The sequence below is a fragment of the Cherax quadricarinatus genome, chromosome 29 (assembly GCF_038502225.1).
Source record: "Cherax quadricarinatus isolate ZL_2023a chromosome 29, ASM3850222v1, whole genome shotgun sequence".
In the NCBI taxonomy this organism is placed as follows: Eukaryota; Metazoa; Arthropoda; class Malacostraca; order Decapoda; family Parastacidae; genus Cherax; species Cherax quadricarinatus.
Genome location: NC_091320.1, coordinates 15,605,475 through 15,631,222, shown reverse-complemented (window position 1 = coordinate 15,631,222; position 25,748 = coordinate 15,605,475). Strand labels below are relative to the sequence as shown.

At 39.4% G+C, this 25,748-nt stretch overlaps 1 protein-coding gene across 2 annotated transcripts in view; it reads right to left on the bottom strand.

Annotated features, from left to right (window-relative positions):
* Positions 1-867: 867 nt before the first annotated feature.
* The window catches only part of kibra (WW and C2 domain containing protein kibra), a 190,277-nt gene continuing 165,396 nt past the window's right edge, over positions 868-25,748 (bottom strand). Inside the window, exons 15-16 of one of the 2 annotated variants that reach the window (XM_070089618.1) lie at positions 12,592-12,725; positions 868-1,870 (exon numbers count right to left, since the gene is read on the bottom strand). In XM_070089618.1, coding sequence (XP_069945719.1) covers positions 1,444-1,870; positions 12,592-12,725 — 561 coding nt within the window. In that variant the 3' untranslated portion in view covers positions 868-1,443. The remainder of the gene's footprint in view (positions 1,871-12,591; positions 12,726-25,748) is intronic. The other variant, XM_070089619.1, reaches the window with a different exon arrangement.

Sequence of the window (25,748 nt, the reverse complement as noted above, 5' to 3'; positions counted from 1 at the left end):
GTGGAGACGTGCCGCAGTTATCCTACGTGTTTACAGTACATACTATATTTTAATTTTTGATAAACTGCCCTAAGCAAATATGGACAAACGGAAGAATACTTATAGTGCAAATAATACAAGCACAAAATAAGAGGAGGCTTATTACGTTAGGCAAAAAACTGATGTAACACTGGCATGCACATGGTGATTGTAAATTTTAAAATAGGCCAAGATGTTGGAATGCATGAATCTATATAATATAAAACACATGAAGTAAAAGAAAAAGGTATAAGTGCATCAGCTTTTTGTGGCTTGCAAACTAGAAATAAAAGCACTGCATGATAGAAAGAGTATCTCTTATCAAACAAAAGCTCTGAGTGTGTCTGGCAATGCAGAAATGGAAGATTTTTTTTTTTTTTTTTTTTTTTCAAGCAATGGTTGGTTTGACTTTTATAAATCAAATTCAATTGCATAATGTTAAAATTACTGGCAAGTCTGCCAGTGCAAATAAAGCTGCTGCTAAATTTTTTTTTTTTTTTTTTGAAGAAAATAGTGGAAGATGGACACACAGACCAACACCAAAAGTATTTCCCATGCTTGGGAAGAATTAACCAAGCAATATGCATGCAGTGTGGAAACACATTTTGCCTCATTGTGCAAATAACTTTGAAGGCTTTCCCTCTGAAGTGCAAGCTGTTGTTGAAGAAATAACCAATACTGGAAGGTGGCTTGGTTTCTATGAACTACATTCTACAAATGTCCGTGACTTGCTCGAACCACACTTGCAAGAAATGGCCAATGGAAACCTTTTTAATTTAGATCAACAATAAAATGTAACATTTTCACTTGTTTAGTTTATAATAAAGTTGAATAAGAAATACATTTTTATTATCCTTTGGTAATATTAAAATTTGTTATTGCAGCAGTATTGGAGTAGGACCAATTATCATACTTCGTTATGACCACTTCAAGTGGTACAAATTCTATTACTGCAATCGCTTAGCAGGATTCATTATTCGTACTAATCAAGGCATTGATATCTGTATGTATGTATGATATATGTAATATAAACTTCTCTGCCTTATGAGCAAATAATGCCATAATTGATCTTTTGTGGCTTTACTATACAATAAAAATAAACAAAATCCTTGTGAGTGAATTCATCAAGGGATTTTACTGCGAGAGACACGAGACGTCCACCCAGCAACACAGGCATATGGAAGCCTCTTTATGTAAAAGATGAGAACCCTGAAGAAAGCAGACATCTATACACCAGTCCTGTGTCATAAGTCAAGCTGTAAACTATGAGATTCAGCAACTAAGTAATAAAAGTTTCTTGTCTGTCCTAGCTTTAATCCAGGGTCTCTTAAATAAATAAAAGTAAGCCTGATGATACTGGATAGACCGAGTCATGAACAACAAAAATAAAACCACTGATTGATCATCTACTTTTGAAGGGAAGAATCAGACTTCTACACCTTGGTCTTCAGTACTGAAGAGAACATCAGGACGGAAGACCTTGGGAATGGCACCAGTGGTTGCTTGTCTAGCAGTTAACTGCCTCACTAATAAAGAGGCAGTCCCAGCCATGGGGGGTAGCGTAGCAGCCAGTGTGGGCGTTGGTGACGAGGGAGATGATGTGTGTGGAGACTGCATGGGCGTGTGCTCGCCAGACTTCTCATCTGTACTTATAAGTGATAGCCTTGCAATGCATGATGAATGAGACGAGTTTTTCTGGTCTGCAGTAGCAGACGAGTATGATGGTAGTGTAGTGGTTGCTAGAAGATGTAACGGGCTGAGTGGCTCTGTAGGCGATGCCACTTCACTGTCAGAATCCATACTCAGAGGAGGAATCGTAGGGCTGGACTTTAGGAAGAATGCCATTTTCTCTCTGTAAAAGAAATATAAGAATTAATAGCTTTTGTATATGACAAAAAAATATAAACTTACTAAAATAGATATTTCTAGCAGGAAACAGCTGTATGAACCCTACAGGTTCAGTGCTCCCTATGACTAACAATAATAATTAATCCTTTCAGGGTCAGCAGGCCCTCTCCTAAACTTGTTCTCAGGGTCGGAAATTTTTCGGAAAAAAAAAAAAAAATCTTGTGAAATGAGAGAGAATCTTTTCCCAATCATAATGACACCAAAAGTATGAAATTTGATGGAAAACTTACAGAATTATGCTCTTGCGAAGTTAGCGGTCTCGACAATATTTACGCATCGGCGATTTCGCCCACTTTGAGCCCTATTTTCGGCCAATTCCAATTTACCAGTCAACAGGAATCATAACTATTTTGCTAGAACTCCATCTTTTCTATCGAATGAGTACAGTAGGGCCCCACTTATACGGCAGGTTAGGTTCCAGGCTACCGCCGTAAAGTGGAACACCTTTTTTTCCACTTACAAATGCATACAAACACTAGATAACAAGTTTACACTAACATATATTAAGTTAGCAATAGAACCAGGCATCAAAAAACAATAAAAAAGTACAATACACACACAGTGCACTCATTACTTACCTTAAAATATTTATAGTCTTAATCTAGGGTGAGACAAGTAGTATTTATTGTAAGAAATCAAGTGTGGTATGTATGGTAGTCAGCCAGGCTACCTTACCAGGCCACCCCACCCACACATACTATTCTATGATATTTAGGCATCCCAGAGCGATAAAATGTATATACAGTTCACTCATTACTTACCTTAAAATATAGGGTGAGACGAGTAGTATTTATTGTAAAAAATCAAGTGCGGTATGTATAGTAGTCACCCGGGCTACCATACCAGGCCAACCCATCCACACATATATTCTATGACATTTAAGCATCCCAGAGCAATAAAATGTATATACAGTTCACTCATTACTTACCTTAAAATATTTGTAGTCTTAATGTAGGGTCAGGAGTAAGTAAATGAGATAAAACGAATAAATGAGAGAGAAAAAGAATGAGTGCATGAGAGGGGACAGGCGCAGAGTTATGTAAACAAACCAGGCGAAGGTAAGTTTTGTAAACAAAGTGTACACGTCTGGTTTGTGTACAAGTTACATTGTGTACAGGTTGTCTCTACATTGATACGGTAGAATAAATAAAGAAGAACACTCCCTTCTCATGTAACATCATTTTGAGAAGAAATGATGCTCTGAGTGAAGACAATGGAAATAAGCCACTCTGACTTTTTTGGGTTATCCTAGGTTCTCTACACATATGTTATGTATGATACTCTATGTAACTGTATTTGTGTATACCTGAATAAACTTACATACATAGAAAAGGAATAATTTTCTACAGTTACCCCCAGTAACATATTTTCTCTTATGTTAGATTAGAGAAAATGTTATTCTTGCCATCACTTGTACAAGTTATCTGGCTACCACATCTCATATTTATGTTTATTTATTCTATTGTGGGGTGTATTTATCATCTTTTTATGTTATGTATCGTGTTTATTATATAATTTTGAAAAAAATATCATGAAAATGTGTATATTAACGTAATATACGACATTTAATGAGACTCGGTGATTATTATTATTTCTAATATGGCGTCACTTGTGCAAGTCGTCTGCTACCACATCTCACATTTATGTTTATTTATTCTACTGTGGGGTGTATTTATCTTATTTATATGTTATGCATCGTGTTTATATAATTTTGAAAAAATATCATAGGTGGATTAATGAAAATGTGTATATTAACGTAATATACGACATTTAAATGAGACTCGATGATTATTATCATTACTAATATGACGTCTGGAGACATAAGACACTCTTACTGATTTTAATGTGTACCTGCATGCCAGCACAGTATGTAAGCTTATTTAGGTACAGGTATACATAAGTATAATTATCAGAGTATATATAAAATATGAAATAACTTTTAAAAACATTTGAAATTTTGGAGTTTCCAGACAAAATGGAGAGACTTAGTGCTTACTGAGCTCACGGAGAATGTAAACAAACAGGGTGGGGCGCGGTGACCGTATTAGAAAGTCAGGAGGGGGGGAGCCGTATAGCGAGTTTTGGTCATAATTTGAAATGACCGTATTAGCGGAACGCCGTAAAGTGAAACGCCGTAAAGCGGGGCCCTGCTGTACAAGAAACCACCCATTTACCGATTTTATCTAAAAGTGGTCAGAAATTGGCAATTTTGCCAATTTCACACAAATTTCAAAAGATGCCAATTTCCAAATAGGGTCCAGAATAAACAAGACAGACATTCCTGGCACTAAAATAACATTTTTTCTGTTCATCAGTCACATCCCCAGGCCTCTCTTACATTTCTTTTGCTTTCCTCTTTGAATTTTTCTCAAAAAAAAAAATAGAAGATTTACTGTTATGCAGACTACTGCATTAGTGTAGAAATGGTATAAATAATATCAGCGCACTTGTGAAAGAATATTAGACTCACCAGTCGACATGTATTGGACGCATGGCATTTGTTTACTTTTGAACTTTAGCAAAATTCAAACATTTCTGTTATTTTGAGCTCAATTTCAAGGTGCTTTTCATTGTGAAACCAATCAAAATTATCTCAATTTATGTAATATGTCTTCCATTCTATAAAATGTGACCAGGAAGACTAGAATACAACCATAAATAGCATACAAAAATACACTGCAATGTCGCTGTTTTAAAGCAAAAACACGATTGGAGTATTTTTTTCTCATTATGCACTGTGTGCTGCAGGATTTTTTTTTATACTGTGCACACTGACCACATAGACCCATTCTTTCATATGTAGGCCTACCAGCTTTCTCTCGCTAGATCTGAAGGTGCTAGAATTTATGCGTACTAGTACGGCACCAACCCTGAAAGGGTTAATAACAGGGAACAAAGAATACTCATTTCAATGCTCACCCTTCAGAGTCCCTCAAGGGACCTTGATGCCAGTGAGACACACTTGATTCAAGGCAGTGGACCAATTCTCTCCCTCCTTGAATCAAACCAAACTGTCTCCCATTCCCAAGATCTTTACGTCCCTCTGAGCATAACTGCCCTTCAAGGATCATGATGTCAGGCAAATGACTCTTGATATAAAGAACTGGAGCTGCTTTTCCCTTCCCTGGAGCAAACCTGATTAGTACTTTATGCTCAAGTGCTGCATGACCCCTACTGGTTTAGTGTTTACCATCCAATTATCATGTTTGCACAAAGCTCAAATATTTTTTTTATAAGGATACAGAATGTAATCTTGCCATCCTGTGAGGATACAGCTGGTAATCCTGCCATCCAATGAGGATACACATGGTAATCCTGATATCCTATGAGGATACACATGATAAGCCTGCCCTTCTATTAGAATACACATAGTAATCCTGCCATATTAAGATACACATGGTAATCCTGCCATCCTGTTATACACACTGTAACCTCGTCATCCTATGAGGATACTCATGGTAATCCTGCCATCCCATGAGGATACACATGGTAATCCTGCCATCCCATGAGGATACACATGGTAATCCTGCCATCCCATGAGGATACACATGGCAATTCTGCCACCCTATTAGGAAACACCTGGTAATCCTGCATCCTATGATAAACATTAATCTTATCCTATGAGGATACATAGTAAATTTAAGACCCTATGATGATACACATGGTAATCCTACCATTCTATGAGGATACTCATGGTAATCTACCATCCTTTGAGGATACACATGGTATCCTACCAGCCTATGATGATACACATGGTAATCCTGTCAGGGCTGTCAGAATGTTTAAAAACTGACGTGTCAGAACAAAAATCATTTAAAATGTGGGAGCTCTCAGAATGATTGTTATTTAAAATGTGGCTGTCAGAAATCCATCACAACAAACAATAATTAACAGCATGTTGTGAACAGAAAGATAAAGGCTGATAAGTAATAGATGAGGAAATAAAGTGACAAACAAGTTTGCCCATGATACCAAAATAGGCCGTTGGCTTAAGTCTAACAAAGACACTAGAGCACTACTGAAAGATCTGAATAGACTGATGCAGTGGTTGGAGAAGTGGCAGATGCAGTTTAATATAAATAAATGCAAAGTTGTAAGCCTTTGAAAAGAAAATATCCTTGGCAGTTATAAACTAAATAATTTAGATCTTAATCACTTTGAATGCAAAAAAGATTTAGGATTTCTGGTTAGCAGTAATCTAAAACCAAGACAACAGTGCTTAAATGTTCGCAATCAAGTGAAGAGAATTCTTGGCTTCATAACAAGAAGTATAAATAACAGAAGTCCTCAGGTCATTCTTCATCTCAGTATATTGTCGGTTAGGCTTCATTTAGATTATGCTGCACAGTTCTGGTCACTGTATTTCAGAATGGACATAAATGCAGTGGAAAATGCTCAGAGGAGGATGACAAAGTTAATACCATGTATCAGAAATCCTTCCTACAAGAATAGAATTAATGTACTGAATCTGCACTGTATAAAAAGTTTAGGTTAGGTTAGGTAAGGTTCGTCAGGAAACAGGACAAGTGTTTCTTCACGCGGGTCTTAGTCATATGATGACCCGCCTTTGGAGCTTTGGTCATCTGACCAAGGCCTTCTGCTGGCTTACCGGTCCACCCCTTTAAAAATTATGATCATTTATATAATGATCATATAAAAAGGTGTACAGTTAGAGGGGGATACGACTGAGGTGTGCTAGGTGGTAAGTTGGTAGACAGCAGCTGCCCAGGGTGGTACTACCGTCCTGCCAAATGAGTATAAAATGGAAGCCTGTAATTGTTTTGCATGATGGAAGGATTGCTGGTGTCTTTTTTGTCTCATAAACATACAAGATTTCAGGTACATCTTACATGTCACACTACACATGCATGTACAGTGGATCCCCGGATTACGATGTCATTGGATTACATAAAATTCGGATTAAGTAATGTTTTTGCGTCAAAATAATGGCTCGGTTAACGACAAAGAACTCAGTTAAAGTCATTCGTCCCGAACGTGTCCACACGGCCTGAGCGGCCCTGCCACTCCATGTACAGCCAGTGTGCCATTGTTTACAAGCAGTGAGGATGATTCCACGCATACATGCAATACATTCTGTATTATTCCATTGTTTTTAGTGCTTGTAACTGCTAAATAAGCCACCATGGGCCCAAAGAAAGCTTCTAGTGCCAGCCCTGTGGTATAGAGGGTGAGAAATACTACTGAATTCAAGAGAGAGATCATAGCAAAATACGAAAGTGGAGTGCGTGTCTCCGAGCTGGCCAGGTTGTATAACAAACCCCATACAACCATCGCTACTATCTTGGCCAAGAAAAAGGCAATCAACGAAGCTGTTGTTGCGAAAGGTGCAAATATGATTACAAAACAGAGATTGCAAATACTCAAAGATGTGGAGACTGTTGTTGGTGTGGATCAATGAGAAATAATTATCAGGAGATAGTGTTTCGCAGTCAATTATATGTGAAAAGGCAAGGCAGTTGCATAATGATCTCGTAAAGAAAATGCCTGGAACTAATGCTGATATTGATGAATTTAAGGCCAGCAAAGGTTGGTTTGAGAGATTTAAGAATCGCAGTAGCATACACAGTGTGATAAGGCAAGGTGAGGCTGCCAGTTCTGACAAAAAAGCGGCTGAAAAATATGTGCAGGAATTTAAGGGGTACATAGAGGCTTAACAATTAAAACCCCAACAAGTGTTCAATTGTGACAAAACAGGCCTGTTTTGGAAGAAAATGCCAAAGAAGACCTACATTACTCAGAGGAAAAGGCACTCCCAGGACACAAGCCTCTGAAAGACAGGCTAACTCTCATGTTTTGTAGTAATGCTAGTGGGGATTGCAAAGTGAAGCCTTTACTCGTGTATCACTCAAACTCCCAGTGTGTTCAAGAAAAAGTGTTATCAAGACTAAATTGTGTGTGATGTGGAGAGCAAACAGTAAGGCATGGGTCACGAGGGACATATTCTATGATTGGTTCCATGACGTGTTTGACTCCAGTGTGAAAAAATACCTCCTGGAAAATAAATTGGAACTCAAGTGCCTCCTGGTATTAGACAATGCTCCTGCTCCTCCCAGAGTTTAGTTTCATAAAAGTCAAGTTTTTGCCTCCTAACACCACTTCTCTCCTCCAGCCCATGGACCAGCAGGTCATTTCAAATTTCAAAAAACTGTACACCAAAGCAGTGTTTCAGAAGTCCTTTGAAGTGACCTCAGATACTGAAATGACCCTAAGAGAGTTCTGAAAAGATCACTTCAGTATCCTCAGTTGCATAAACCTTATAGGTAAGGCTTGGATGGAGTGACTTGCAGGACTTTGAACTCTGCTTGGAGAAAATTATGGCCACAATGTGTACAAGAGAGGGATTTTGAAGGGTTTGGGATTGACCCTGAGGAGCCTATTGCCAGTTGTGGAATCTATTGTGGCATTGGGGAATTCCATGGGGTTGGATGTGAGTTTCAAGGATGTGGAAGAGTTGGTGGAGGACCACGATGAAGAGCTAACCACTACAGAGCTGCAAGAGCTTGAGGTGCAACACTGACAGACCACAGCTCAGAAATTTTCTTCAGAGGAGGAAGAGAGATGGAGGAAGTTACCATCATCAAAGATTAAGGACATTTGTGCAAAGTGGACTGAAGTGCAAACCTTTATGGATGAACATCACCCTGACACAGCTGTTGTAGGCCGTGCTGGCAACATCTACAGTGACAATGTTGTGTCCCATTTTAGGGAAATCTTAAACAGACGCCAGAAACAGAGCTCTCTGGACAGATTTTTGGTGCGACAGGGGTCCAGTGACTCTCAAGTTGGTCCTAGTGCCATTAAAAAACAAAGAAGGGAATTAACCCCTGAAAAGGACTTGCTACCTGAAGTCTTTATGGAAGGGGATTCCCCTTCCAAACAATAATACACCTCTATCCTCTCCCCTCCTCCCATCTCATCACTCATCAATAAGTCTTCAATAAAGGTAAGTGTCATTTTAGTATTGTTTATTCTGCATGTCTCAATGTTTTCTGTGTAGGAAAACGTACATTTCAGGTGAAATTTTTTTTTTATTATTATTATTAACACACTGGCCGATTCCCACCAAGGCAGGGTGGCCCGAAAAAGAAAAACTTTCACCATCATTCACTCCATCACTGTCTTGCCAGAAGGGCGCTTTACACTACAGTTTTTAAACTGCAACATTAACACCTCTCCTTCAGAGTGCAGGCACTGTACTTCCCATCTCCAGGACTCAAGTCCGGCCTGCCGGTTTCCCTGAATCCCTTCATAAATGTTACGTTGCTCACACTCCAACAGCACGTCAAGTATTAAAAACCATTTGTCTTCATTCACTCCTATCAAACATGCTCACGCATGCCTGCTGGAAGTCCAAGCCCCTCGCACACAAAACCTCCTTTACCCCCTCCCTCCAACCTTTCCTAGGCTGACCACCTACCCTGCCTTCCTTCCACTACAAACTGATACACTCTTCAGGTCATTCTGTTTCGCTCCATTCTCTCTATATGTCCGAACCACCTCAACAACCCTTCCTCAGCCCTCTGGACAACAGTTTTGGTAATCCCGCACCTCCTCCTAACTTCCAAACTACGAATTCTCTGCATTATATTCACACCACACATTGCCCTCAGACATGACATCTCCACTGCCTCCAACCTTCTCCTCGCTGCAACATTCATCACCCATGCTTCGCACCCATATAAGAGCGTTGGTAAAACTATACTCTCATACCTTCCCCTCTTTGCCTCCAAGGACAAAGTTCTTTGTCTCCACAGACTCCTAAGTGCACCGCTCACCCTTTTCCCCTCATCATTATTTTGTTTAATACTTTTGGGTGTCTGAAATGGATTAATTGGATTTCCATTATTTCGTACAGGGAAAATTAATTCGGGTTACAATAGATTCGGTTAAAGACACACACTCTGGAATGGATTAATGTCATAATCTGGGGGCCCACTGTACAAGCATGTATGTATGTATGTATGTATGTATGTGTGTGTGTGTGTGTGTGTGTGTGTGTGTGTGTGTGTGTGTGTGTGTGTGTGTGTGTGTGTGTGTGTATATATATATATATATATATATATATATTTATTTATATATATATATATATATATATATATATATATATATATATATATATATATATATATATATATTTTTTCAACAAGTTGGTCGTCTCCCACCGAGGCAGGGTGACCCAAAAAAGAAAGAAAATCCCCAAAAAGAAAATACTTTCATCATCATTCAACACTTTCACCACACTCACACATTATCACTGCTTTTGCAGAGGTGCTCAGAATACAACAGTTTAGAAGCATATACGTATAAAGATACACAACATATCCCTCCAAACTGCCAATATCCCAAACCACTCCTTTAAAGTGCAGGCATTGTACTTCCCATTTCCAGGACTCAAGTCCGACTATATGAAAATAACCGGTTTCCTTGAATCCCTTCACTAAATATTACCCTGCTCACACTCCAACAGATCGTCAGGTCCCAAGTATCATTCGTCTCCATTCACTCCTATCTAACACGCTCATGCACGCTTGCTGGAAGTCCAAGCCCCTCGCCCACAAAACCTCCTTTACCCCCTCTTTCCAACCCTTTCGAGGACGACCCCTACCCCTCTTTCCTTCCCCTATAGATTTATATGCTTTCCATGTCATTCTACTTTGATCCATTCTCTCTAAATGACCAAACCACCTCAACAACCCTTCTTCTGCCCTCTGACTAATGCTTTTATTAACTCCACACCTTCTCCTAATTTCCACACTCCGAATTTTCTGCATAATATTTACACCACACATTGCCCTTAGACAGGACATCTCCACTGCCTCCAACCGTCTCCTCGCTGCTGCATTTACCACCCAAGCTTCACATCCATATAAGAGTGTTGGTACTACTATACTTTCATACATTCCCTTCTTTGTCTCCATAGATAACGTTTTTTGACTCCACATATACCTCAACGCACCACTCACCTTTTTTCCCTCATCAATTCTATGATTAACCTCATCCTTCATAAATCCATCCGCCAACACGTCAACTCCCAAGTATCTGAAAACATTCACTTCTTCCATACTCCTCCTCCCCAATTTGATATCCAATTTTTCTTTATCTAAATCATTTGATACCCTCATCACCTTACTCTTTTCTATGTTCACTTTCAACTTTCTACCTTTACACACATTCCCAAACTCATCCACTAACCTTTGCAATTTTTCTTTAGAATCTCCCATAAGCACAGTATCATCAGCAAAAAGTAACAGTGTCAATTCCCATTTTGAATTTGATTCCCCATAATTTAATCCCACCCCTCTCCCGAACACCCTAGCATTTACTTCTTTTACAACCCCATCTATAAATATATTAAACAACCATGGTGACATTACACATCCCTGTCTAAGACCTACTTTTACCGGGAAGTATTCTCCCTCTCTTCTACACACCCTAACCTGAGCCTCACTATCCTCATAAAAGCTCTTTACAGCATTTAGTAACTTACCACCTATTCCATATACTTGCAACATCTGCCACATTGCTCCTCTATCCACTCTAACATATGTCTTTTCTAAATCCATAAATGCAATAAAAACTTCCCTACCTTTATCTAAATACTGTTCACATATATGCTTCAATGTAAACACTTGATCTACACATCCCCTACCCACTCTGAAGCCTCCTTGCTCGTCCGCAATTCTACATTCTGTCTTGCCTCTAATTCTTTCAATTATAACCCTACCGTATACTTTTCCTGGTATACTCAGTAAACTTATTCCTCTATAATTTTTACAATCTCTTTTGTCCCCTTTCCCTTTATATAAAGGGACTATACATGCTCTCCGCCAATCCCTAGGTACCTTCCCCTCTTTCATACATTTATTAAACAAAAGTACCAACCACTCCAACACTATATCCCCCCCTGCTTTTAACATTTCTGTCATGATCCCATCAGTTCCAGCTGCTTTACCCCCTTTCATTCTACGTAATGCCTCACGTACCTCCACCACACTTACATTCTGCTCTTCTTCACTCCTAAAAGATGGTATACCTCCCTGGCCAGTGCATGAAATTACCGCCTCCCTTTCTTCCTTAACATTTAAAAGTTCCTCAAAATATTCTCGCCATCTACCTAATACCTCCCTCTCCCCATCTACTAACTCCCCTACTCTGTTTTTAACTGACAAATCCATACTTTCCCTAGGCTTTCTTAACTTGTTTAACTCACTCCAAAATTTTTTCTTATTTTCATTAAAATTTCTTGACAGTGCCTCTCCCACTCTTTCATCTGCTCTCCTTTTGCACTCTCTCACTGCTCTCTTCACCTTTCTTTTACTCTCCATATACTCTGCTCTTCTTATAACACTTCTGCTTTGTAAAAACCTCTCGTAAGCTACCTTTTTCTCTTTTATCACACCCTTTACTTCATCATTCCACCAATCACTCCTCTTATTCATGTTCTTATATAAATACATTTTGTTTTACAATGTTCATTACTGTGATGAGGAGCTAGTAACCCTTTCTCCTGTGTACATTACTAAATTTAAAAAAAAAAAAAGCTTTTGCTTTTCTTTTTAGGTCACCCTGCCTCGGTAGGATATGGCCGATTTATAGAAAAAAAAAAATACTGTGATGAGCTAAAAACAGTTTTTTCACACTTACTTAAATGATACAACATCAGGTTGACCTCTAGGCGTTTTGGAATTTCGTAGTTTGTGAATTTCTCTTGACGTTTTCCTTAGCATTTTCTCCATCCTCCGGTCTTCAGGTGATTTGACACCACCACCCTTTGTAGCCTGTAGTGAGAAGAGACATTAACTTTTAAAAATGATTTTGATAAAATTAGATTGGTGGAATGATGATGTAAAGAGAGTAGTAAGGGAGAAAAAGTTAGCATATAAGAAGTTTTTACAAAGTAGAAGTGATGCAAGGAGGGAAGAGTATATGGAGAAAAAGAGAGAGGTTAAGAGAGTGGTGAAGCAATGTAAAAAGAGAGCAAATGATAGTGGGTGAGATGTTATCAACAAATTTTGTTGAAAATAAGAAAAAGTTTTGGAGTGAGATTAACAAGTTAAGGAAGCCTAGAGAACAAATGGATTTGTCAGTTAAAAATGGGAGAGGAGAGTTATTAAATGGAGAGTTAGAGGTATTGGGAAGATGGAAGGAATATTTTGAGGAATTGTTAAATGCTGATGAAGATAGGGAAGCTGTGATTTCGTGTATAGGGCAAGGAGGAATAACATCTTGTAGGAGTGAGGAAGAGCCAGTTGTGAGTGTGGGGGAAGTTCGTGAGGCAGTAGGTAAAATGAAAGGGGGTAAGGCAGCCGGAATTGATGGGATAAAGATAGAAATGTTAAAAGCAGGTGGGGATATAGTTTTGGAGTGGTTGGTGCAATTATTTAATAAATGTATGGAAGAGGGTAAGGTACCTAGGGATTGGCAGAGAGCATGCATAGTTCCTTTGTATTAAGGCAAAAGGGACAAATGAGAGTGCAAAAATTATAGGGGGATAAGTGTTGAGTATACCTGGTAAAGTGTATGGTAGAGTTATTATTGAAAGAATTAAGAGTAAGACGGAGAATAGGATAGCAGATGAATAAGGAGGCTTTAGGAAAGGTAGGGGGTGTGTGGACCAGGTGTTTACAGTGAAACATATACGTGAACAATATTTAGATAAGGCTGAAGAGGTTTTTGTGGCATTTATGGATTTGGAAAAGGTGTATGACAGGGTGGATAGGGGGCAATGTGGCAGATGTTGCAGGTGTATGGTGTAGGAGGTAGGTTACTGAAAGCAGTGAAGAGTTTTTACGAGGATAGTGAGGCTCAAGTTAGAGTATGTAGGAAAGAGGGAGATTATTTCCCAGTAAAAGTAGGCCTTAGACAAGAATATGTGATGTCACCATGGTTGTTTAATATATTTATAGATGGGGTTTTAAGAGAAGTAAATGCGAGGGTCTTGGCAAGAGGCGAGGAGTTAAAAGATAAAGAATCACACATGAAGTGGGAGTTGTCACAGTTGCTCTTTGCTGATGACACTGTGCTCTTGGGAGATTCTGAAGAGAAGTTGCAGAGGTTGGTGGATGAATTTGGTAGGGTATGCAAAAGAAGAAAATTAAAAGTGAATACAGGAAAGAGTAAGGTTATAAGGATAACAAAAAGATTAGGTGATGAAAGATTGGATATCAGATTGGAGGGAGAGAGTATGGAGGAGGTGAATGTATTCAGATATTTGGGAGTGGACGTGTCAGCGGATGGGTCTATGAAAGATGAGGTAAATCATAGAATTGATGAGGGGAAAAGGGTGAGCAGTGCACTTAGGAGTCTGTGGAGACAAAGAACTTTGTCCTTGGAGGCAAAGAGGGGAATGTATGAGAGTATAGTTTTACCAATGCTCTTATATGGGTGTGAAGCATGGGTGATGAACGTTGCAGCGAGGAGAAGGCTGGAGGCAGTGGAGATGTCATGCCTGAGGGCAATGTGTAGTGTGAATATAATGCAGAGAATTCGTAGTTTGGAAGTTAGGAGGAGGTGCGGGATTACCAAAACTGTTGTCCAGAGGGCTGAGGAAGGGTTGTTGAGGTGGTTCGGACATGTAGAGAGAATGGAGCGAAACAATGACTTCAAGAGTGTATCAGTCTGTAGTGGAAGGAAGGCGGGGTAGGGGTCGGCCTAGGAAAGGTTGGAGGGAGGGGGTAAAGGAGGTTTTGTGTGCGAGGGGCTTGGACTTCCAGCAGGCATGCGTGAGCATGTTTGATAGGAGTGAATGGAGACAAATGGCTTTTAATACTTGACGTGCTGTTGGAGTGTGAGCAAAGTAACATTTATGAAGGGATTCAGGGAAACCGGTAGGCCAGACTTGAGTCCTGGAGATGGGAAGTACAGTGCCTGCACTCTGAAGGAGGGGTGTTAATGTTGCAGTTTAAAAACTGTAGTGTAAAGCACCCTTCTGGCAAGACAGTGATGGAGTGAATGATGGTGAAAGTTTTTCTTTTTCGGGCCACCCTCCCTTGGTGGGAATCAGCCAGTGTGTTAATAATAATAAAAAAAAAAATTAGATGGTAAATCAGTATGGTCTATGACTTTTTCAATACAGTACAGCATACCCCGAGTTTTGAACTGCTCCCAACTTGACCAATTATGTAAGTGTTTTTGTAAGTGTATTTTTGGAGGTCTGAAATGGACTAATCTAATTTACATTATTCCTTATGGGAACAAATTCATTCGGTAACGGCACTCGAACAGTCTTCTGGAATGAAGAAAGTTTGAAACTCGGGGTACTACTGTACTTAACCCGCAAACGGTCCAAATGTATATATACGTTTACTACCCCAGTGCCCCGAATATTTTGAAAAATTGTAATGACACGATTGCAAACAAACCATACCCCTTGCCGGGATTGAACCCGCGGTCATAGTCTCAAAACTCCAGCCCGTCGCGTTAGCTGGTCTAGTGGCTAACGCGATGGGCTGGAGTTTTGAGACTCTATGACCGCGGGTTCAATCCCGGCCAGGGGTATGGTTTATTTTGAAAAATATAAAAAAAAAGCATTTTTTTTATTAAAAAAAAGAGCACATTTTTCTAAGTGTTATAGGATAAAAAAAAAAAACTTAGAGTCAGTATTTACTGAGATATGAGGCCCAGAAGTTGGCACTGGATGCTCACTTGACAGCAACAGTGAGTCCTGCAGCTTGCAGAAGTGTTGCCGATATACCTTTTTTTCTATTTTTCATATTATTTTATATAATTTTCATGTTCTGATAATTACAATTTATTGTAGTTCTTGTCATTTCATAACCAATCTTTGTTCTGACACTAGTATTAGGTACTGAAATTGTACTCAAATTGTCACAAACACACTGACAGGTCATTTACTATGTCTTAGCATATATACAAAGTACAGTATTTATAGGTCCCAGCAATGTTTTGGATATTTGGAAGTACAGTGGAACCTCTGCTTGCGAGTTTAATCCGTTCCATGACCTTGCTCGCAACTGGATTTGCTCGTTTGCAGAGTGAATTTTCCTCATTTAAATTAACTGAAATGCAATTAATCCATTCCAGTGGAATTCTGTACTTCAATAATTTCGCTAATATCAATTCTACGGCTTATTTATATATCTCACTTCATCTAATATGACATAATAAACAATATAAATAACATACAAACCTGATATATACTCTAAAATTAATAAAATATGTCATTCATGTGGTGGTATGGGCGGTGGATGAGTTTGTCTGGAGACCGAGCAAAATACTTCATGAATAATTTAGCTAATATCATCTATACAGTTTATTTATCTACAGTTTATTTATCTTCATGAATAATTTAGCTAATATCATCTATACAGCTTATTTATCTATCACAATTCATCTAATATGACATAACAAACAATAAAAATAACATAGAAACATGATATATACTCTAGAATGAATAAAATACATATGTCATTATGTAACGGGTGGGGGCGGCCACAACCGCTCCCTCTTTGTTGTGGTAAACACTGCCATCTAGTGACGGCCTTTTGAAGCCATCTATTACAATTGTTATATGTAGTACATTATTATTATTATAGATGTATTATTATTATACATATTATTATTATTATCGTTGTATTATATTATTATACTCTTATTATTATTATTATTATTGTATTATATTATTATACTATTATTATTATATGTATTATTATTATACATATTATTATTATCTAAATACTAATTTGTAATTTTTATTCACACAAATACTATAAGCTTTACTGTTATTCCTTATTGCAATAATTGTATAAATATTGGAATGGACAGTGACGTCATTTGTTTACTCTGAAACAGCCAAACAATGGACCATTTCTCCTAGGCTGAGCTCTATTTCAAGGTACTTTTTGTCGTGAAAGCAATTAAAATCATATCTATTTCTGTAATATATCTTCCCTTCTATCAAAAAAAATGAGAATACAACCATAAAAACCATTCAAAATTACCGCTAAGGGGTGGCTAATTGCTGAAAAGTGAACTCCATTATTTATGCTTAGATTTCTTTAATTTTTGGTGTACGTTAAGAAGCATCTTTCCATCAGACATTGCCAAGTTTCAATAAGATAGTCCAACAAACAAATGAGATACAATTTCTGAGATCAAGAGCAAGAGCCCCTCACCAGTGTCAAGGAACCTGCGTTGAGGTCTGCTCACCTGTGGAAATTTTGCTTACGTATGGAAGCAAAAAATCGACCCATTGACTGCTCGTATTTGGAAAAACTCGCACATGGACACGTTCGCAAGTAGAGGTAGGAGGTTGAGGAGGAGGAGGTTGAGAAGGAGGAGGAGGTTAAGGAGGAGGTTGAGGAGGAGGAGGAGGTTAAGGAGGAGGTTCAGGAGGAGGAGGAGGTTCAGGAGGAGGAGGAGGTTAAGGAGGAGGAGGAGGAGGAGGAGGTTAAAGAGGAGGAGGAGGAGGTTAAAGAGGAGGAGGTTAAGGAGGAGGAGGAGGTTAAAGAGGAGAAGGAGGAGGTTAAGGAGGAGGAGGAGGTTCAGGAGGAGGAGGTTAAGGAGCAGGAGGAGGAGGTTAAGGAGGAGGAGGTGGTGATGGTGGTTGAGGAGGAGGAGAGAGGAGGAGGAGGAGGAGAGAGGAGGAGGAGGAGGAGGAGGAGTGAGGAGGAGGAGAATATGTAATAATAATAAAATAATAGGTTGTCTTGAAGCATGAAAAACAAAGTCCACCCCTGACAGTGACATGATGCGATGAGATAACATTTGATAAGAGCTGACGTTTGATGAGCATTCACAAGGATGCAGTGATAAGGCTTTGATAAGAAAAGATTAGGGCCTCGCTTTGTTTTCGCTGGTACACAAACATGTCTGTCTATTTGTCTGTCAAGCTCCCTGTCTCTCCGTCTAGCTCTCTGTCTCAGAGAGAGCCACAAGACTGCGTCGTCATCACGTTTACTCACAGCTTCAAGCAGAGTACAGCACTTTGTCTGGATTTTTTTGGGTTATCCTAGGTAATTGGCAGTTTGGAGGGATATGTTGTGTATCTTTATGTGTATGCTTCTAAACTGTTGTATTCTGAGCACCTCTGCAAAAACAGTGATAATGTGCGAGTGTGGTGAAAGTGTTGAATGAGGATGAAAGTATTTTCTTTTTGGGGATTTTCTTTCTTTTTTGGGTCACCCTGCCTCGGTGGGAGACGGCCGACTTGTTGAAAAAAAAAAAATATATATATATATATATATATATATTATATATATATATTATATATATATATATATATATATATATATATATATATATATATATATATGTATATTATTTTTATTTATTATCACACTGGCCGATTCCCACCAAGGCAGGGTGGCCCGAAAAAGAAAAACTTTCACCATCATTCACTCCATCACTGTCTTGCCAGAAGGGTGCTTTACACTACAGTTTTTAAACTGCAACATTAACACCCCTCCTTCAGAGTGCAGGCACTGTACTTCCCATCTCCAGGACTCAAGTCCGGCCTGCCGGTTTCCCTGAACCCCTTCATAAATGTTACTTTGCTCACACTCCAACAGCACGTCAAGTATTAAAAACCATTCGTCTCCATTCACTCCTATCAAACACGCTCACGCACGCCTGCTGGAAGTCCAAGCCCCTCGCACACAAAACCTCCTTTACCCCCTCCCTCCAACCTTTCCTAGGCCGACCCCTACCCCGCCTTCCTTCCACTACAGACTGATACACTCTTGAAGTCATTCTGTTTCGCTCCATTCTCTCTACATGTCCGAACCACCTCAACAACCCTTCCTCAGCCCTCTGGACAACAGTTTTGGTAATCCCGCACCTCCTCCTAACTTCCAAACTACGAATTCTCTGCATTATATTCACACCACACATTGCCCTCAGACATGACATCTCCACTGCCTCCAGCCTTCTCCTCGCTGCAACATTCATCACCCATGCTTCACACCCATATAAGAGTGTTGGTAAAACTATACTCTCATACATTCCCCTCTTTGCCTCCAAGGACAAAGTTCTTTGTCTCCACAGACTCCTAAGTGCACCACTCACCTTTTTCCCCTCATCAATTCTATGATTCACCTCATCCTTCATAGACCCATCCGCTGACACGTCCACTCCCAAATATCTGAATACATTCACCTCCTCCATACTCTCTCCCTCCAATCTGATATCCAATCTTTCATCACCTAATATTTTTGTTATCCTCATAACCTTACTCTTTCCTGTATTCACTTTTAATTTTCTTCTTTTGCACACCCTACCAAATTCATCCACCAATCTCTGCAACTTCTCTTCAGAATCTCCCAAGAGCACAGTGTCATCAGCAAAGAGCAACTGTGACAACTCCCACTTTATGTGTGATTCTTTATCTTTTAACTCCACGCCTCTTGTCAAGACCCTCGCATTTACTTCTCTTACAACCCCATCTATAAATATATTAAACAACCACGGTGACATCACACATCCTTGTCTAAGGCCTACTTTTACTGGGAAATAATTTCCCTCTTTCCTACATACTCTAACTTGAGCCTCACTATCCTCGTAAAAACTCTTCACTGCTTTCAGTAACCTACCTCCTACACCATACACTTGCAACATCTGCCACATTGCCCCCCTATCCACCCTGTCATACGCCTTTTCCAAATCCATAAATGCCACAAAGACCTCTTTAGCCTTATCTAAATACTGTTCACTTATATGTTTCACTGTAAACACCTGGTCCACACACCCCCTACCTTTCCTAAAGCCTCCTTGTTCATCTGCTATCCTATTCTCCATCTTACTCTTAATTCTTTCAATAATAACTCTACCATACACTTTACCAGGTATACTCAACAGACTTATCCCCCTATAATTTTTGCACTCTCTTTTGTCCCCTTTGCCTTTATACAAAGGAACTATGCATGCTCTCTGCCAATCCCTAGGTACCTTACCCTCTTCCATACATTTATTAAATAATTGCACCAACCACTCCAAACTATATCCCCACCTGCTTTTAACATTTCTATCTTTATCCCATCAATCCCGGCTGCCTTACCCCCTTTCATTTTACCTACTGCCTCACGAACTTCCCCCACACTCACAACTGGCTCTTCCTCACTCCTACAAGATGTTATTCCTCCTTGCCCTATACACGAAATCACAGCTTCCCTATCTTCATCAACATTTAACAATTCCTCAAAATATTCCCTCCATCTTCCCAATACCTCTAACTCTCCATTTAATAACTCTCCTCTCCTATTTTTAACTGACAAATCCATTTGTTCTCTAGGCTTCCTTAACTTGTTAATCTCACTCCAAAACTTTTTCTTATTTTCAACAAAATTTGTTGATAACATCTCACCCACTCTCTCATTTGCTCTCTTTTTACATTGCTTCACCACTCTCTTAACCTCTCTCTTTTTCTCCATATACTCTTCCCTCCTTGCATCACTTCTACTTTGTAAAAACTTCTCATATGCTAACTTTTTCTCCCTTACTACTCTCTTTACATCATCATTCCACCAATCGCTCCTCTTCCCTCCTGCACCCACTTTCCTGTAACCACAAACTTCTGCTGAACACTCTAACACTACATTTTTAAACCTACCCCATACCTCTTCGACCCCATTGCCTATGCTCTCATTAGCCCATCTATCCTCCAATAGCTGTTTATATCTTTCCCTAACTGCCTCCTCTTTTAGTTTATAAACCTTCACCTCTCTCTTCCCTGATGCTTCTATTCTCCTTGTATCCCATCTACCTTTTACTCTCAGTGTAGCTACAACTAGAAAGTGATCTGATATATCTGTGGCCCCTCTATAAACATGTACATCCTGAAGTCTACTCAACAGTCTTTTATCTACCAATACATAATCCAACAAACTACTGTCATTTCGCCCTACATCATATCTTGTATACTTATTTATCCTCTTTTTCTTAAAATATGTATTACCTATAACTAAACCCCTTTCTATACAAAGTTCAATCAAAGGGCTCCCATTATCATTTACACCTGGCACCCCAAACTTACCTACCACACCCTCTCTAAAAGTTTCTCCTACTTTAGCATTCAGGTCCCCTACCACAATTACTCTCTCACTTGGTTCAAAGGCTCCTATACATTCACTTAACATCTCCCAAAATCTCTCTCTCTCCTCTGCATTCCTCTCTTCTCCAGGTGCATACACGCTTATTATGACCCACTTCTCGCATCCAATCTTTACTTTAATCCACATAATTCTTGCATTTACACATTCATATTCTCTTTTCTCCTTCCATAACTGATCATTCAACATTACTGCTACCCCTTCTTTGCTCTAACTCTCTCAGATACTCCAGATTTAATCCCATGGATTCCCCCCACCCAAACTGCCCTACCCCCTTCAGCTTTGTTTCGCTTAGGGCCAGGACATCCAACTTCTTTTCATTCATAACATCAGCAGTCATCTGTTTCTTGTCATTGCACTACATCCACGCACATTCAAGCATCCCAGTTTTATAAAGTTTTTCTTCTTCTCTTTTTTAGTAAATGTCTACAGGAGAAGGGGTTACTAGCCCATTGCTCCCGGCATTTTAGTCGCCTCATACAACACGCATGGCTTACGGAGGACAGATTCTTTTCCACTTCTCCATGGACAATAGAAGAAATAAAGAACAACAAGAGCTATTAGAAAAAGGAGAAAAACCTAGATGTATGTATATATATATGCATGTGCGTGTCTGTGAAGTGTGACCAAAGTGTAAGTAGGAGTAGCAAGATATCCCTGTTATCTAGCATGTTTATGAGACAGAAAAAGAAACCAGCAATCCTACCATCATGCAAAACAGTTACAGGTTTCTGTTTCACAGTCATCTGGCAGGATGGTAGTACTTCCCTGGGTGGTTGCTGTCTACCAACCTACTCCCTACATATATATATATATATATATATATATATATATATATATATATATATATATATATATATATATATATATATATATATATATATATATATATATACAGTGGACCCCCGCATAGCGGACGCCTTGCATAGCGGACAATCCGCATAGCGGACGCTTTGTTCGCTAAAATTTTGCCCCGCATAGTGGACAAAAACCCGCTCAGCGGCCTTCGTCCGAGACGCGTCCAATGTGCGCCCTCAGCCAGCCTCACATGTGCCGCCTGTGCCATTGTTTACCAGCCAGCCTCCGCGGTAACATTCAAGCATACACTCGGAATATTTCGTATTATTACAGTGTTTTCGGTGGTGTTTCTGGAAAATAAGTGACCATGGGCCCCAAGAAAGCTTCTAGTTCCAACCCTACAGCAATAAGGGTTAGGATTCCTATTGAAATAAAGAAAGAGATCATTGATAAGTATGAAAGTGGAGTACGTATCACCGACCTGGTCAGGTTGTACAAGAAACCAAAATCAACCATCTCTTCTATTGTGGGCAAGAAAACGGCAATCAAGGAAGCTGTTGTTGCCAAAGGTTTAACTGTGTTTTCGAAACAAAGATCGCAAGTGATGGAAGATGTTGAGAGACTCTTATTGGTGTGGATAAATGAAAAACAGCTAGCAGGAGATAGCGTCTCTCAAGCGATCATATGTGAAAAGGCTAGGAAGTTGCATGACGATTTAATTAAAAAAATGCCTGCAACTAGTGATGATGTGAGTGAATTTAAGGCCAGCAAAGGTTGGTTTGAGAGATTTAAGAAGCGTAGTGGCATCCATAGTGTGATACGGCATGGTGAGGCTGCCAGTTCGGACCACAAAGCGGCTGAAAAATATGTGCATGAATTCAAGGAGTACATAGAAACTGAAGGACTGAAACCTGAACAAGTGTTTAATTGTGATGAAACAGGCCTGTTCTGGAAGAAAATGCCAAGCAGGACCTACATTACTCAGGAGGAAAAGGCACTCCCAGGACATAAGCCTATGAAAGACAGGCTTACTTTGTTGATGTGTGCCAATGCTAGTGGTGATTGCAAAGTTAAGCCTTTATTAGTGTATCACTCTGAAACTCCCAGAGCGTTCAGGCAAAAGAATGTCCTCAAGGATAATTTGTGTGTGCTGTGGAGGGCAAACAGTAAGGCATGGGTCACTAGGGAATTTTTCTATAACTGGTTACACCATGCATTTGCCCCCAATGTGAAAGATTACCTAACTGAAAAGAAATTAGACCTTAAGTGCCTCCTGGTGTTAGACAATGCCCCTGGTCATCCTACAGACGTGGCAGAGCGACTTTATGGGGACATGAGCTTCATTAAGGTGAAGTTTTTGCCTCCTAATACCACTCCTCTCCTGCAGCCCATGGACCAGCAGGTCATTTCCAACTTCAAGAAACTGTACACAAAAGCTCTGTTTCAAAAGTGCTTTGAAGTGACCACAGACACTCGATTGACTCTAAAAGAGTTTTGGAAGGATCACTTTAATATCCTCAATTGTGTAAACCTTATAGGTAAGGCTTGGGAGGGAGTGACTAAGAGAACCTTGAACTCTGCTTGGAAGAAACTGTGGCCAGAATGTGTAGACAAAAGGGATTTTGAAGGGTTTGAGGCTAACCCTGAGAGGAGTATACCAGTTGAGGAATCAATTGTGGAATTGGGGAAGTCCTTGGGGTTGGAGGTTAGTGGGGAGGATGTGGAAGAGTTGGTGGAGGAGGACAATGAAGAACTAACCACTGATGAGCTGATAGATCAACTTCAAGAGCAAGAGGCCAGACCTGGGGAAACTGGTTCAAAGGAGGGGAGAGAGAAATTGAAGGAATTGCCTACTTCAAAGATTAAGGAAATGTGTGCAAAATGGCTTGAAGTGCAAACCTTTTTTGATGAAAATCACCCTCACACAGCTATTGCAAGCCGTGCTGGTGACTGTTACAATGACAGTGTTGTGAACCACTTTAGACAAATCATAAAGGAACGAGAGGTACAGGCCACTATGGACAGATATGTTGTGCGAAAGAAGTCCAGTGACTCTGAAGCTGGTCCTAGTGGCATTAAAAGAAGAAGGGAAGTAACCCCAGAAAAGGACTTGCTACCTCAAGTCCTAATGGAAGGGGATTCCCCTTCTAAACACTAACACTCTCTCTCCCCTCCTCCCATCCCATCAATCATCACCAGATCTTCAATAAAAGTAAGTGTCATGTAATTGTGCATGCCTTTTTCAGTTTGTGTGTACTAAAATTAACATTTTTTTGTGGTAAAAAAAATTTTTTTTCATACTTTTGGGTGTCTTGCACGGATTAATTTTATTTCCATTATTTCTTATGGGGAAAATTCATTCGCATAGCGAACATTTCGCATAACAGCCAGCCCTCTTGCACGGATTAAGGTCGCTATGCGGGGGTCCACTGTATATATATATATATATATATATATATATATATATATACATATATGTATATATGTATATATACATATATATATATATATATATATATATATATATATACATACATATACATATATATATTGGGAAGTACTATGCCTGCACTTTAAAGGAATGGTTTGGGATATTGGCAGTTTGGAGGGATATGTTGTGTATCTTTATACGTATATGCTTCTAAACTGTTGTATTCTGGGCACCTCTGCAAAAGCAGTGATAATGTGTGAGTGTGGTGAAAGTGTTGAATGATGAAAGTATTTTCTTTTTGGGGATTTTCTTACTTTTTTGGGTCACCCTGCCTCGGTGGGAGACGACCGACTTGTTGAAAAAAACATATATATATATATATATATACATATTTTTTTTTTTCAACAAGTCGGCCGTCTCCCACCGAGGCAGGGTGACCCAAAAAGAAAGAAAATCCCCAAAAAGAAAGAAAATCCCCAAAAAGAAAGAAAATCCCCAAAAAGAAAATACTTTCATCATCATTCAACACTTTCACCTCACTCACACATAATCACTGTTTTTGCAGAGGTGCTCAGAACTCAACAGTTTAGAAGCATATACGTATATGCTACCCAAGGTTTTAGCTTCAATAACCCACCTAGGCAGACCATTCCACTCATCAATTACCCTATTACCAAACCAGTACTTTCCTATATCCTTTCTAAATCTAAACTTGTCTAATTTGAATCCATTATTGCAAGCTCTCTCTTGGAGGGCTATCCTCAAAACATTATTTTGATCCCCTTGTTAATACCCATTTTCCACTTATACACTTCGATCATGTCTCCCCTCATTCTTCATCTTACAAGTGAATGTAGTTTAAGGGTCTTCAATCTTTCTTCATACGGAAGATTTCTAATGTTATATATAAATTTAGTCATTCTACGCTGAATGTTTTCTAATGAATTTATATCCATTCTGTAATATGGAGACCAGAACTGAGCTGCGTAATCTAGGTGAGGCCTTACTAATGATGTATAAAGCTGTAATATAACCGCTGGACTTCTATTGCTTACACTTTTAGATATAAATCCCAGTAATCTGTTTGCCTTATTATGTACATTTAGGCATTGCTGAAAAGGACCCCCAGGTCCTTTTCACAATCTGTATAGGTAAGTTCTACATTATTTAACTTATAAGTACAATGGACCCTCGACCAACGATGGCATCGATTAACGATAAATCCGACTAGCGATACATTTTAACGCAAAAATTTTGCCTCGACTAGCGCTAAAAAACTCGACCAACACTATTTGTTCCGTCTGAGACGCATCCACTTCTGGCCAGTGTTTACAAGCCAGCCAGTCACCGCGGTCGCTTCCAAGCATACAATCGGAACATTTCATATTATCAAAGCCTTTTTAGTGATTGCACCTGCAAAATAAGTCACCATGGGCCCCAAGAAAGCTTCTAGTGCCAACCCTACAGCAAAAAGGGTGAGAATTACTATGGATATGAAGAAAGAGATC